Here is a 15227-nt window from a genome sequence, read left to right on the forward strand (position 1 = left end):
GTAGCAGATACAAACATGTATTAGAGGAAATGAGCCTAATTCTGATGAATAACTATAGTTATATCCCTCGTTTCAATTTAAGATAATGTTAAACCTTCAATTGACCCCAGAGTCGCAGATTGTTCCCAAAACTGGATCCAGATTGAGTCTAGACATATCAGAAGTGTCTGGGACAACACCAATGTCTTCATTTTATCACAAAAAATAATCTTTAATGGGCCCTTCAGCCTGCCAAACAAGTTTAAAGTGATTAGGCAGCATTTTTTTTTGCATATAATGCGTTTACTCGGACCCCTCTGAAAAGAACCGTACTCGGATCTCCTTAGGAGTTTGGTTGAGTACAGTTCACCCATCCTGTGGTCATCAGGTTGACCTCGCCCTTTGCCGTAGTATTTCAGACCTGTAAATGTGCCATAGACAACACCAGGCTGCCCGAAAAAACAAACAGGGACCCATGGACTAAGTTAGCAAGGCTTGTGGATGAAGAGTAGTTTAGTCTGAGGAAGAAACTATTGCAACTCTCCAGATATGGAGCAAAGAACACATAAAACAGCAACTGTTGACAAAACACAAAGACGTCAAAATCGGAGAGATCCTCAGCCGTCTTGTTCCAAATGAAAACTACGAATAAAGCAAAGCAGTCTGAGCTCCAAAGGGAATGAAATGTAAACAGAAAGAGAACAGAGGGCCCACCAGAGCTAAAGTGGACCAGAAACAGAACAGAGTCGTTCAATGAACCAACAATGTGACAACAAAAAGAACTAAGTCCCTTTTCTAATGGTCCACTTTAAGAGGGCTGAGTTTGGTTCATTTAAAAATGACTATATGTGAAAACATCCTCAGATACTTTATTAGGTTCCTAATAAAGATTTGACATTTTATATCCCACCACAGTAAACCCATTGGAATTGTTCACATAGTGCAGAGACTGATATTTTCTGTAGTGTGTCTGTCTGAAACATCTGAAATCTAATTCAAGGTCATGAAATTAAAGAGATGAAGCAGTTTTCTTCTGGTTTACCTGGATGTGTTGGTTGCTGCAGTCCCGAAGAAGAGGATTAGGAAGACCACTGCTGTGCTTCCTCCAGGTCTGATAGACCTCCAGCACCACAGCAGCCAGCCCCCGAGGCCACTCCTCCAGAAACTTCTGACCCACTGCCTTCAGGTAGCGCATCAGCAGGTCCAGTATTCCTCCATTGGTCATATTGTTGAGCAGGAAGTTGTGGACATCCTGTTGCTCTACAGATGGAAACAACTAGTTTGTTAATACGACAAAACAGCAACAAGACACAACATTGTATTGTAAGAACATCCATCATGCACTACATACCAGATTCCATGTATTCAACCGAGTCAACAGGCAAGCAGCTGCCATGTAGAGTCTGCATGTCCTCCTTCCCATCACACTGTGTCTCCATATTACTCAGACTCTCATCATCATTATCAGGATCAAACTTCTTTAACCTGAGACAAAACAGAAACAGAGTTTAAATCAACAGAACTACAATGATGTATGTATTCATTTATTGTATAGTAAGTTTAGAGTGAGATACCTAGATGGAAGGTATTTAAAAAGCAGTTCCTGAAAATCTATCTTCTCTTCCTTCTTGCATTTTGTGTTTCGAACACGTGCCGAGCGCCGCTTTGCCGTCTCTCCACTATCTTCCACCACACGTTTCCTCTTTGGAGCCTTCTTCACTTTATCTGTCAGAGACACTTCCATTGCTGTAACTGTGAAAGATAACATTAAAATATTACATAAACTGCTGTTGAGAAAGCAAATAATTCTTCATCATCATATGTTGGCAGGCGAAAAATACATTTCTCTGGACAAACAACTAACCGACAGGGGGAGCAGAGGTGGTGACCTCCACGGTGGCCTGGCTGGGGGTAATCTGAGGTTGAGTGCTGGGTTGGGGCAGAACTGCTGGCTCAGGGAGGACCACCGGTGGCAGGGATGAGCTGGGGCTGCTGCTCAGCACTGTGGTCTGGCCCATACTCACAGGGCTGCTGGGCTGGGGGAGGTTCTGGAGGAAGTTTCGGTCACGGTACTCTGACAAGTCGATTCTGCGGCCAAGACTTGGCCGTGGGGGCTCACATGTGGTCTGATGTCGGTACATTGCAAGAAGGCTTTCACCAACGTGCTTCCATCTGAGATACAAAAACAGGTTGTTAATGTTAGCTTTACAAAAGGAGATGTCACTGATTCACAGCAAAGACAAAAACTACACATGACAACAATCAGGGGTGAAGGTTTGTCTACAGGTTCGCAAAATTGAGCCCAGGAAACAATTCAGTCAATGTTAACTAGAACTAGAAAATTGCAGTACAGTGTCCCGTTTGTGAATTTTCTAGTGACGAGCAATTTTCATCCAGCACCCAGACTGGAAAAAAAAACCACCTGACATCACATCACTCACGAGAGGCAGCGGATGGGCTGAGTCAGGACGAGGTCAGGTGTTTGTTCACGGTGAGAAAGAGCCTGCCTGCGCTTCCGCATGTCCAGCGCCTCTTCCACGATGGAGTCGCGTTCCTCTTTCTCCACTTCCACATAGTGAATGGACATATCACTGCAAATGACACAACGCAGCACAGAGGTTCATCAGTGATGTGAAAGGATAGAGCTGCTGGGGATGCATGATAAAGATTTTTTTTCGCGACGATAGGATAACCGACAATTTTGTATCTTTGTAAAATGGAGGAATTAAAAGTGAGGTGGCTTCACCATTTCAAGAACATCTGCATGGTGTCCCTCTTCAGACAGGGCTGCTCCTCAAAGATCTTCTCCTTCAGCACGAGGCCTTTAGTGTAACAATGATCCCTCTCCAGGGCTTTGGCGATAAAGTACAAACAGCCTGGAAAAAGCGTGCACATGACAGTTACTTTTTCTTTCTATACTTGAGCTCCTGCACTGGTTATGAGAGGAAAGAGCTTATGATGCTGCATCTCTTACAGGTGTAGTCACTAAGTGTGTAGAGGATAGTGATGAGGTTGTCCAGGCAGGGCCAGTGGTCCGGGTTACAGTTCAATCCCTCCTCAAAGGCATGTCGAGCCAGAGGAATGCGCATGAGTCGCACAGCCACCTGACCGATTTTGTACCACATGTTAACGTCAGTGGAGTCCAACATAACAGCCTGAGAAAAGAAGAGAGCAGAAAATGTGACATGTCACTCACCACATCTGCAAGATACTTAGTCACACAAAGTGAAGAAAACTGGGACTTTATCGTTTTACCTCTAAATAAAACTCCATAGCCGTCTCCAGGTCATCCCGTGTTGCAGACATACTCGCCAAGTTTTTAAAAGTGGAATATTTCAACATCAGTCCGGGATGCTTGAGACCCACTCTCTGATCATCCGAGGCCATCGCCTAAAATATTAGAGGATACATTAAGTTTGGCACCAAACACAGAGTAATGCAGATTAATCATTCTGCTGCACATGGGCTGGATTACAGCAAATCTACATTTGAAATGCATCATGCAGGATTAAAAGTGATCATCCTCACTGACTAAATGAGGTGTATTGGGGTGGATATTTGAAGGCATTACGCAGGTGTCACTTACACCCCAGACACACAGTACCACATAGTGTTTTGAGTGGACAATATGCTGTTAGATATGTTACCTCTTTGAGCAGAGGAGTTTTGAGAAGCTCATGATAAGCCTTGGCAGACTCCTCAAACTTGTCATGTTTCTGCAGATCTAAAGCTTTGTGATACAAAGCAAACGCCTCAGCTTCCTGCGGACACAGATACAAAAAAAAAGAAAAAGAAAAATCAGTTTGGATCCACATTAGCAAACAGGCCCGATACTGCTGATTCATCTGCATCTGGGCTGTACCTGAGCCTCTTTTGTCTGACTCTTGCTGCTTCGCAGTGGGTCTTGAGACTCATCTGCAGCTGTCGAAGCAGCATTCAGTGCTGCTATGCGGATCTGTGAAGAGCAGCACAGGAAAAGAGACAAACCCCCTTCAGTAAGCAGATATACAACCCAGGAATAATCTGCACGATCACAAGGTGCACTTATTTAAAAGCCTTACCATTTTGATGTGTAGAAAGCAGCCTGGCCGCCTTCACGGTTTGCAGTGATTAAGAGGATCTAGAGAAATGTATGGAAACCCAAAGAGGAAGGTTAAAGCAACACTACAAACATTTAGACAAACCTTGTTGTAGCACGTTTTACCGACCACTGTCAGTCAACTTCTCAGTGTTCAAACAACTCTGTTCATTTAGTTAGTGTCATGTTGAGTGTATATGTGAGCCAACTGTAATCTAACTCGACAGAGAGACGAGCAAGGCAACCCGGTGCAGTCACGTTATCATTTTGCACACTTGCTAAGTGAGAGGAGGTTGACATCGATTAGCTAACCTTTCCAAAATGCCATTCAAAACTTAGCTTGGTTAGCTTAGCCTTGCCGTTGGGTATCGATGCAGTTTTTCCCCTGACTATACCTTCACACAACCAGGAACCACAGCAGGTGGTGATTATATCTTCCCCGACGGGGCTGGATAACTCACTTTACAGCTCGCAGCTAGCTACCGTTAGCAAACATTATTTAAGCTAACGCTAGCTTGTGTTTCACCGGGTGACCATCACTCAGCAAAGCTTGGACGTCTTACCGTTCATTTCCGCTTTAACTGCACTTGTAACGCTGCTGTTAAAACAACGAGGCAGCAGTGTGTGAAAAAACAGCGCGGTCATGAGCGAACACGAAGCACGAAGCAAGTTTCAAACTTCATTTATTCTCCATCCTTTGTTGTTGTTAGCGTTGCGGCCGTTTGCGTCACAGCGTGACATTTGCTACCCCGCCAATTAGTAAAGTCGACGCTCATTGGTCAAGACGCTGTGGGTGTATTCCTGTGACCAATCATATATTAGCATATTAGACGATACCGTACGTCATCACGCACAGTGCTAAAAAATGGCATTTATCACACAGGTAAACGCTTTAATGTCGCTAATTGTAATAAAAAACGTGATATTAAAGTAATTATTGAAATTATTTAGACAGAATTAACAATTTAACGTCAGTTTTTTCACACTTGTGTGTGACAACTCTCAAAATAAGTTTTTAAACCTCTCAAAATTGTGTTTAAACCTTAAAGTACAGAAAAGAGCCTGCATTCATTTGTGGATATTGTTTTAAATGGTGAAAAACCACCTTAACATAATTATTTGGGTATAAAGGTGAATATGTAAGAAAAAGGCACAGTTTTTATTTTCCTTTTCTTTCTGCGTCTTAATAACAGTCTGTTTAAAGAGGTAGAGAACCTTCTTCTTACAAACTAAACCTGTAAACAACTTTATTTATTTATTTATTTATTCAATTAATTATTTATATCATGTCAGAGCATGTCCTTAGCCTGCATCATTTACCCGGTATGACACAGCCTTACTGCTCTCTCTGAGGCATTAGCTCTATAAAATATGCACTTTATGCAGAATAGATTAGGAAAAACATGGACGGCAACATCCGAATCATTTCTTATGCCAGATAATTATGTTGTATCAGTGTAATCTGTCGTACACATTTACACTCAACATTTGTAATGTCTAACCTGCATGGTAAACAGACAACCACTAGATGGCAAACCTTCATTTTCTAATGGTGTAAAATGTTTTCTCTCAGACTGATGTGGTATTTTTTTAATCACAGGATCTTCAGAATACTTTGATCTTCAGATGATTTGCTTTGCTTCTTGGATCATAGTAATATTGTCATTAATATTCTGTCTAACTCAGCAGACAGATGAGACAAAGCAGTGCAAAGCTGTGTCATCTTTTACAAAAGGATGCTGTTTCTCCTCCCCTCGCCCGTCAGGAAGCTTTTCAAGAGTTTGCACAGCTACAAGGCAGACACATTATGTCTTACTCAGGATTTATGGTGGCAAATTGTAACAACTTCTGCAGTTTTTAGGAGTAACAGTATACCGTTTTTGTCCTCAGTGACCCTGTCTATTGCAGTCCCTTGTTGCTCCACTGCTTATCCCCGCCTCCTCCACCCCCCCCACTCCCTTCCCATCTCTGCCTTGGCTGAAGCTGGCTGGCTGGCACCATTATCAATTCCTTCTGTCAGCATGCCGGCAAAAAATAGCTTACGTCATAGTCATTACAGGCTCTATAAAAGCCGGGGTAATGCAGATTCTCAGTGCAGTCAACCCAGCTACATTCCTAGACGTAGTGCAGCCATGACTTCCATCGGCTTTGACCCTTACTTCCCATCTTCTTACAAGAGGAGAGTAGTTGTGCGCACTGCAGGATATGGAGCAGGTGGAGGAATAGGATCTAGGTCTGCTTACTCAACCCATTCTGCTCCAATAACTTCCTATGCATCTTCACGCAGAAGTTATCCCACACATGCCCGAGCTGTTTCCAGCTACTCCTCCGTGCTCTCTGCTCCAGTGTCTGCAGCTGCCACTGAGCTACGCCTGGACCAAGCAGCCCAGGTCAGCTCTGAGTTCAAAGTAATCAGGACCCAGGAGAAGGCTGAGCTGCAGGACCTGAATGATCGCTTTGCAAGCTTCATCGAGAGGGTCCATGAGCTGGAGCAGCAGAACAAGCTGCTGGAGACTGAACTCCTGCTGCTCAGGCAGAGGCAGACGGAGCCATCCAACATCCGGGCCCTGTACGAGCATGAGATCCGCCAGCTCCGTGCCGCTGTAGAAGAGGCCCGCCATGAGAAGCAGGCAGCCCAGGACCACAGGGATGAGATGGAAAATGTGTTGAGGAACATGCAGAAGCGCTATGAGGATGAAGTGCTTGGCAGAGAGGAAGCAGAGGGCCGGCTCATGGATGCCAGGAAGGAAGCCGACGAGGCCGCACTGGGCCAGGCTGAGCTGGAGAAAAGAGTCGGGACCCTGCTGGATGAGCTGGCCTTCCTGAAGCGCCTCTGTGAGAGTGAGATCGCAGAGCTGCAGGCCCAAATACAGTACAGCGCCGATGTGTCAGTGGAGATGGAGATCGCCAAGCCTGACCTGTCTGCTGCTCTCCGTGACATCCGAGTCCAGTACGAGAAGCTGGCACAACAAAACCTTCAATCGGCCGAAGACTGGTTCTGCAGCAAGATGAATGTGATGACAGTAGGCTCTGCTCGCAGCACGGAGAGTGCACGTTCTGCCAAAGATGAGGCTGGAGATTACCGCCGGCTCCTCAAATCCAAGACGCTGGAGATCGATGCCTGCCGTGAGATGAATAACGCTCTGGAAAACCAACTGCAGGACGTGGAGGAGAAACAGAGTGCTGAGATCTCTGCACTGCAGGTGAGGAACAGGCCGCAAACATCTCAATGTGCTTTGTATGATGAAATAATTTCTCTATATTTCTACATTTTTTGGCTGCCAGTTTGTTCACTTGCAATGACCCCAAAGATTAGCTGTCAGTCCTGTGCCACCAACATGTTCATTTATCTTCTACCTGCAGGATACAATAGGTCAACTGGAGGATGAGCTGAGGGCAAACAAGAACGACATGGCTCGTTACTTGAAAGATTATCAGGACCTCTTGAATGTGAAGATGGCCTTGGATATTGAAATCGCAGCCTACAGGTGAGTGTTTTGTAAAACTGTGTGATTTAAACGAATGCCACCAAGAACGATAGTTTAGCATCTCTTTTCCTTACGATACATATCTTATTTTATTAGGAAACTCCTCGAAGGAGAGGAGAATCGCTTGAATGTGGCCGGACCGGCATCTTTCATGTACGCTACTCCATCCTACGGAAGAACACAGTTCTCCTTCCAGTCTCAGCTGAGCTCTGCAGCTCCGTACCTGCTGAGCAGCCGCCTGTACACTTCATCACTCTCCACAGAGGAGACAATATCCGCGAGCAAAGCACAGCAGGCGGAGGCCAGCCCTCCTAAAGAGGAGGAGGAGGAGGAAGAGCAGGTCGAAGAGGAAGAGAAGGAGGAAGAGGAGCAGGGAGAGGAAGAGGAGGCAGAGGCAGAGGAGGATCAGGGAGAAGAGGGGGAGGAAGAGGAGGCTGAGGCGGAAGAAAAGGAGGAGGAGGAAAAACAAGACGAGGGAGAGGAAAAAGCAGATGGAGAAGGTTAGTGTGGTCACATTTGTTGAATTGATTTGTGTGTGGTGGTAAACTAATTCTAACTTTTCTCCCTCCTCACATGAAGAAGGTGAGGCAGAGGATGGAGAGAAAGAAGACGAGGGGGACGGAGGAGAGGAGGGCCAGGCTCAAGAAGAGGAGGATGCTGAGAAGAAAGACGACGAGGGTGATGAAGAGGGTGAGAAGGGGGAGGAAGAACCTGAAAAAGAGGATGCCGGAGAGAAAGATGGAAAAACGACAGATAAGAAAGCTTAAATCTGAATGCTTTTAAAAATAACCTGCTAGCTCTGTAGCTGAAGGATGTCTTCTCTGGTGCTCTCAGAGATGTTTGTCACATTCAAACCAAAACGAAAAGCTCTTGAAATCAGAAGACGACATGTCGGTGAATAAATCGTCTGAGTGACTCACAGCATGTACGCTCACTCTACCAGCAAAGAAAACAAACAGCTAATCAATAACTTGATGAAGACAGGATGTGACAAGTGTCGGAGGTAGAAATTCTGCTTTGTGGAGATTTGTTTGCAAAACACCTTTGTGCTTTACTGTCACCAAAACATGCCTGAACAACTGTCTGTATGTGCAATACCCAGTTTGAAATGCCTTACTAAGTCCTCACTGAGTGCTTTAAATAATTCTTTACATGTGCTGCGTTGAACCTGAATAAAAAACCTTGTCAACCTGAAGCTGGCGCCTGGCTTCTTCATTTCCACTTGGAACGGTTGTAATAATTGTCAATCACATTTAACATGAATAAACACTTTAGCAGAGAATCATATTTCACGTCAAAGCTCTGTGACTCGTCTCACAGGCAGGATAGTTTTACTTGCTAATCAGCCGAGGCTCCATTTTCAGTCAGGTTTTAAAAACAAAATGTTCTTCTCTCACCAGAATGTTAATGGAGGTTAATGGAAAAAGTACAGACGGCAGCCAAACGGCCCTTACTGATGAATCACACCACAATAAAGTACAGCAAACAAGAAAAGTCTGCAGAAATCACATCAAACAGTATGAAGCGTCACGTTTTCAACATGATTGGCCAATAAAGAAGACCAGAAGTTTGGTATCTAAGAAATGAGTAACAGCAGCGTTTCTGTCTTTATCTGAAGTCAGCAGGTCGTCTCCGTCCAGTGTGTGTGTGTGTGATCAGCGAGCTGACACCGGTGTTTTTCCTGCTGCCTCACCCTCGTCCACATCACTGTCCATAAATCAGGGCGCACTGAAACCTTTATGACTCAGCTAGTCTGCTGCACCAAAGAATCTGGCTAAGTGTCAAATCACGCAGGACGGCAACAGAGAGCGAGGAAGAGGGAGCGCAATTTCATTATTTCACTGGGGAGAGGGAGAGATTAAGGAGGAATCAGGGGGAGAGAGAGAGAGAGAGAGGAGAAAGACTCACTGCACTAAACCTTGACAGAGGACGGGCTGCTATTTACCCTGTAAAGAGGCTGAGAGACCAGAGGCTTCCTCCAGGCATCTGCAGAGATGCAATCCCAATCACGGAGATGAAGCCCGAACACACACACTCACTCACTCACACACACACACACACACACACACACACACACACACACACACACACACACACACACTCTATCCATCATATCTCGGACACAGTTACACAAACACACACAGGAGTGGATGTGGTGTGTGAGGATCCGTTTGATGTTTCTGACGCACAAATATTGCATCAACCTTTAATTAAGTATTCACATAATGACACTTAGTGCACGTGCTTCACGTACGAGCACATGTTGCCTGTGTCAGAGAAAAGCCCCAGTCTGTATTCAACCTCCTCCTCCTCTCCCTCTCCGTCCTCCTTGTCCTCGGTCTACCCCGCCCCGAGCTAAACTGCACCAGCCTCCTCCTTCTGCTGCTCTCAGCTGCTACAGACGGAGTCATTCCAGAGGAGCACTCAATTTAATCATCCTAAATTATACTTTGCAATGGATTTGGCCTCGCTTACACACACCTCTCAGCACTCAAAGAGACAGCAATACTGTTAATGTTCTCTTATTGATTAAAAGTACGGTCATGATATAGTACTGGCTGGATTTTTAAAGGAAAAGTTTTGTCGTTCTTCGTAGTCCACAAAACATTTCTGGAGCTTCGCAGTAAAAGTTGCATCATTCTCCGAAACAACTGAAGCAGCTGGAGACTTGTTTTAAAACAGAAAAAACAACCAAAAAAAAACATTAAACGGCTCCATACAGCTGGTCCGGAGTAATCCAAGTCTCCAGGAGCCCTGAGATCCTAAACTGGTCTGAAAGGATGTTATTTACACCCTTGATGTGCAGTTGAGCGTGTGCACCCACTTCAGACTGTGTGGTGTAGCTTAAATAAGTTAGTAAGTTAAAAAAGCTCACTGTTGACTTTCACCTTCACACTGGATATGAACGTTTGACCCGACCACCTCACAAGAAACATCTTTTAAAAATCAATTTGGGATCTCTGGTGTTAAGGAGACTTGGATTACAGCAGACGAGCTGTATGGAGCCATTTCATGTATATTTTGGTTGGTTTTTAACGTCAAGTCTCCAGCTACTTCAGTTCTTTAGGAGAATGCTGCAACGATGTTTTGCTGTGAAGCTCCAGAAATGTTTTTGTGGAAAAAGTAAAGTGGATAATTTTTGGCGAACTGTTCCTTTAATGCACTTACCATCCCGCAGACAGAATGATGAAGCAACGATCGAGCTCTTCACAATAGTTACAGTAAACCACCAGCAGGATATATAAAACCTCCTCATGGCCAAGGCTGTGTGTGTGTGTGTTTGTACAGTGTGTTTGTACAGTGTGTGTGTGGGTGTGTGTGTTTGTACAGTGTGTGTTTGTGTGTGTCTGTGTACTGTGTGTGTCTATCTCAGGGCATGATGGGACACGGATCCCCTGTAAAAGTGGCATATCAAAGCAAAGCTGTATTATTTTTACCACATTTCATCGCTCAGATATCGAGTTTCATCCTTTATTTCATCCGTCACATTCGGGATGGGAACAGCCCGGGATATAAATCTTATAACTCCCTCTCCCTGTTGTGGGCCTACACTGTGTCAGAAGGAGAGAGACCCGTCACTGAGGCCCACCGAGACCTCCCAAACACACCATCCTTTGATGAAAAACAAAGAGCTGAAGATGCAGCGGGAGACATCGGCAGCAGATGGTTTCCTGTGAAAAAGGTAAGAGGAATAAGCACCAGTACAGTCACCCAAAATAGAGATATCCAGTTTCTGTGTTTGACATCTACATTCAGAATGATTATAGCATCACAGGAAACCATGCAGCACAAGACTGTGTCAACACAATCACCAGAATAAATATTGGCGATGGACGTTTCTGCAAACCGCAGATGTGTTGAAACTTTACATTTCTTTACGTTCAGTTTTCTACTTTATGTTGTGACAATGCTGTGCTTGGTTAGGGCTACGAAAAGATCAAGTTCTGGCCTAAACTACGGGTTTTTGTCTCCACCAACATGGCTGGAAATCGTCCCGAGCTCGTCTCAAAAACATTGTGTAGTTTCACACTTACAAATGTTGAAACAAGTCTCGAACTGCGATCCCTGGCTTCTAAACCCACCACCGTCCCCTCCACCTCCTGATATCGAAGTCAAGTTGTAAACATGTAATGTGAACGTGATGTGACACATATTTTGAAATGTAAATATGGTACGTAGCCGATGACACGAACAAATGTGAACATATCAGTGGTTCACAGAAACGTAAACTGAAAACGTGTTATTCTGTGACAAGGCTGTGAAATCTTTGTTGTAATTCCCGAAGCTGCATGTTCACAAAATAACAAGAAATAGACATAATAACTGATAGATAATTATCAATTATCGGGTGAGTAAAAAACTCTTCATGATGGAGTGCTGGGGATGAGTTCAGGAGTCTCACAGCCTGTTCTGTAGTCGGATGGTCTGGATCTCCTGCCAGCTGGCAGCAGGGTGAACAGCCTGTGGCTGGGTGGGTGTTGTCTTTCAGTATCCTTCGGGCTCTGTGCAGACATCTCACTGCAAATCAAATCAAATCAGTTTTATTTCTACAGCCCAAAATCACAATCCTGTTGGCTCAGTGGGCTCAGCGAAGTCACTGATGCTCTGTAGAAGAGTACAATGATGTTCTGGACGGTTTTAATCACCCGCTGTAGAGACTTCCTGTCCTGCTGCCAGATGGCAGGAGATCCAGACCACCAGACGACAGGTGGAGATCTTGAACTCATCCTTGATACCCCTAATATCTTTTTTTTTTGTTTGTGTGCATGTTGCTTTGAGATTTACGACCTCACAGACTAGTTGCCAGAATAAAATGTCGGTAGCTCACATTTCTGCAAACTACTGATACGTTCACATCTGTACGTGTCATAGGCTGCATAACATATATTCCAATACGTGTCACATTACATGTTAATGACCTGATGGAGGTGGAGGAGTTACAGGTGAGAAGGCTGCCAAGCCAGTGTTTGCAGTTTGAGACTGCATTTCAACGTTTGTAAGAACAAAACCACTGGATATTTAAAAAAAAGTCCTCTGGACGATTTCCAGCCGTGTTTGTGGTGACCAAAGGAAGTATTTTAAGCCAAAACACAATGTTTTTCGAACCCTAACCAAGTGGTTTTTGTGCCTGAATCAACAGAAAGAAACATGAAGTTGCAACATAAGGAAATATGAAGTTTCAGCATATCTGTGGTTTGCAGAAACGTACAATCACATTTGTTCTGGCGATTGGGATGCAAACGAGCCATTCCAGTTTGAGATGTTTTCACGGATGCTTTCGGTCGCTCCTTTGTAAAAGCCGACAAAAACTTGGAACTGGACTTTAGTTTTCTTAAATTTCCTTAAGAAGAAGAGACTTTTCTCTTATACTTATTTTACAACTGTCGGGGAAGAAAAAAAGAAAAATCGGACCAGCTGACCTTCAGTTCTTCCTAGACTTTCACAGCACATTGTGTAAAGTCTGTCTTGGCCATGAGTCACGAATCAATGAATCATTGTCTCCATACAGAAAAGAATATCAGCTCTCCATCACAACAAAGACATATTACATTTCATGAGGATAGAAGATACAGCCATATTCTGTTTTTGGACTCGATGTCAGAAATCTATTCTTCAAACCAAAGCTCCGACATCGCTGGTTGCTATTTGGTTCTGTACTCAGGCCCGCATTATAACCTTGACAACCAAAATTGATGCTGAGGTGAAACGCTGCACCAGAATCCAGCATCTGCAATTGAAAAACATTTTACATTCAGACTCTGGTAATGAATACTGGGGGGGAAATGTTTTCCATGTCTTTGGAAGAAAAAATGATTCACCTTCTCCTCCTTTCACGTCCTGATTATGTTTTTCAGATTTTAAGGTGGGTAGGCTCACTCTTCTCAGACAGCTCGGGCTGCGGTCCAGACTCTGAGGGTGGTCACGCTGCAGTCTGTCTGTTTGGTTGTCACACAGCTACGCTTTGTCTCAACAAAGAAAAGGACGTCTCAGATAAGAGCTGTGGCTCCCTCTGCTGATCTGGGAGAATCACCTAATTAAAAAGGCTCTGCTGAATGAGCCTTCACATTTGCCTGGAAGACAGCAGACAGAGCCTATTTCATTTAGAGATGTGGCACTCTCGCTCTAAAAATAGATACTCGCTTTCTCCTGGTGTACACATAGCTACAGTTTTCAGATGGCCTTTTGTACCCGCTACAGGGGTACAAAGGATGCTTCACTGAGTCATATGGAGACAAATGCAGGAGCCTCAGGGCACCTCCTCGGTCATGAATCACGACCTGGAAATGAGATGTTAGACTTGTGGGTATAATATGCTCACCCTGCCTCACCTGAGGACTGTGATCATATCAAATGAAAATTCAAAGTCATTATCCCCTCACCTCTGTGCCGATGGAAGGTCGGCTGAAGTTTTATGGTCCGCCAAACATTTCTGGAGCTGTGCTGCGAAACAACGTTGCAGCTTTCTCCTAAAAAACTGAGTTAGGAAACGTAAAAAAACCCAAAAAAACAAAACACTAAATGTAATCCAAGTCCCTCGAAATCCATCCACATTATTTACACCATCTACACACTGTTGAGCTCCTGCACCTGCTTCAGACGGGCTGCGCTGACGCTTTCCATCAGCATGAGGAACAACATTTTCATTTTTTGGGTGAGCACTATACATTTACTGTCTGTCATGTCTGAGTTAAACCTTCCATTGCAAAACGACAGTTTATGTGCAGCCTGTACCTTTTCAAACCAAAGGATGGATCACAAGCAGAGTAAATATATTGGAATCCATGTAGGTGTCAATATTAGCACAGACACGTGTTGACTGGGACCTTGTATCGTCACACTGTGACCATGGCGACAGGCAGACAGAAGAAACATCTGTTATATATTCTGTAAAGGTAGAAAAGTCTTGATGCGACTGCACCAAGACTGCATATCAGATTCTGCCCCAGGACACTGAGCTCTTGTGCATTGACCTATCTGCTACAGCACCGCAGGCCCGGACGATTACCTGATTCTGCTGCCAGACAGCCAGGTGGATGCTGAGGCCCAATTTGCCTCTGGCGTCATGTGGTCCTGGCAATGGACCCATAAATCCATTAGGCCTTTTGTCTGCTTTTGTCTCAGGACTTGAACGCCTCAGCGGGGGCTACAACCAGCGTTTAGAGGCCGACCACTCAGCGCTCTCTGAAGCATTATACTCCCTCACATCAGAGAAATCACAGCTCACCAACTTCAGTAATGTCAGCCTCCGAACAACAGCCGAGTCAAACCAGGTCAAGCTTCATATAAACGCTACGTTTCATACATATGGATGCTCGGTGTGCTCTATCTTTGCGCTAAAACACACATGTGCACTTGAGCCTGCCTGCACACAAACTGATCCAATGCTCCAGAGTGTGGGGAAGTGGATGGTAGATATTATTCTTTCAAGTGTCTGTCATGCTAAATGTTAATTCATAGTGAGCCTGTTTGGCATCACACTGAGAAGCCCCGAGGCAAAGTAAACGGAGAGGATTCCCTTCTTTTCCAGACAATAGCTTCATCTCTTCTTTATCTAAAATAACGACAGCCAGCTCGCACCAGAACACTCCCTCGCTCTCATGCACAAAACGAGACCCGTTTTATTACCCGCACGTCTGCATGTATTTTTTATTACTGAGATTAGGATTGCTGCTTTAGTTTTA

At 44.5% G+C, this 15227-nt stretch overlaps 2 protein-coding genes across 7 annotated transcripts in view; one reads left to right on the forward strand and one right to left on the reverse strand.

Moving 5' to 3' along the window:
• cabin1 (calcineurin binding protein 1) overlaps positions 1 to 4729 on the reverse strand; it is a 48915-nt gene extending 44186 nt beyond the window's left edge. For all 6 annotated transcript variants that reach the window (XM_073466480.1, XM_073466477.1, XM_073466475.1 and 3 more), the window contains exons 1-12: positions 4621 to 4729; positions 4041 to 4099; positions 3842 to 3934; positions 3627 to 3740; positions 3235 to 3369; positions 2954 to 3134; positions 2726 to 2855; positions 2421 to 2570; positions 1844 to 2151; positions 1554 to 1731; positions 1331 to 1464; positions 1022 to 1239 (exon numbers count right to left, since the gene is read on the reverse strand). In XM_073466480.1, coding sequence (XP_073322581.1) covers positions 1022 to 1239; positions 1331 to 1464; positions 1554 to 1731; positions 1844 to 2151; positions 2421 to 2570; positions 2726 to 2855; positions 2954 to 3134; positions 3235 to 3369; positions 3627 to 3740; positions 3842 to 3934; positions 4041 to 4043 — 1644 coding nt within the window. In that variant the 5' untranslated portion in view covers positions 4044 to 4099; positions 4621 to 4729. The remainder of the gene's footprint in view (positions 1 to 1021; positions 1240 to 1330; positions 1465 to 1553; positions 1732 to 1843; positions 2152 to 2420; positions 2571 to 2725; positions 2856 to 2953; positions 3135 to 3234; positions 3370 to 3626; positions 3741 to 3841; positions 3935 to 4040; positions 4100 to 4620) is intronic.
• A 1460-nt stretch (positions 4730 to 6189) lies between these two features.
• Positions 6190 to 8312, forward strand: neflb (neurofilament light chain b). The gene is made up of 4 exons (XM_073465798.1): positions 6190 to 7260; positions 7421 to 7545; positions 7642 to 8045; positions 8125 to 8312. The coding sequence occupies exons 1-4, from the start codon at positions 6190 to 6192 to the stop codon at positions 8310 to 8312; spliced, it is 1788 nt and encodes a 595-aa protein (XP_073321899.1).
• The last annotated feature ends 6915 nt before the right edge of the window (positions 8313 to 15227 follow it).

Source organism: Pagrus major, chromosome 5 (assembly GCF_040436345.1).
Source record: "Pagrus major chromosome 5, Pma_NU_1.0".
Classification (NCBI taxonomy): Eukaryota; Metazoa; Chordata; class Actinopteri; order Spariformes; family Sparidae; genus Pagrus; species Pagrus major.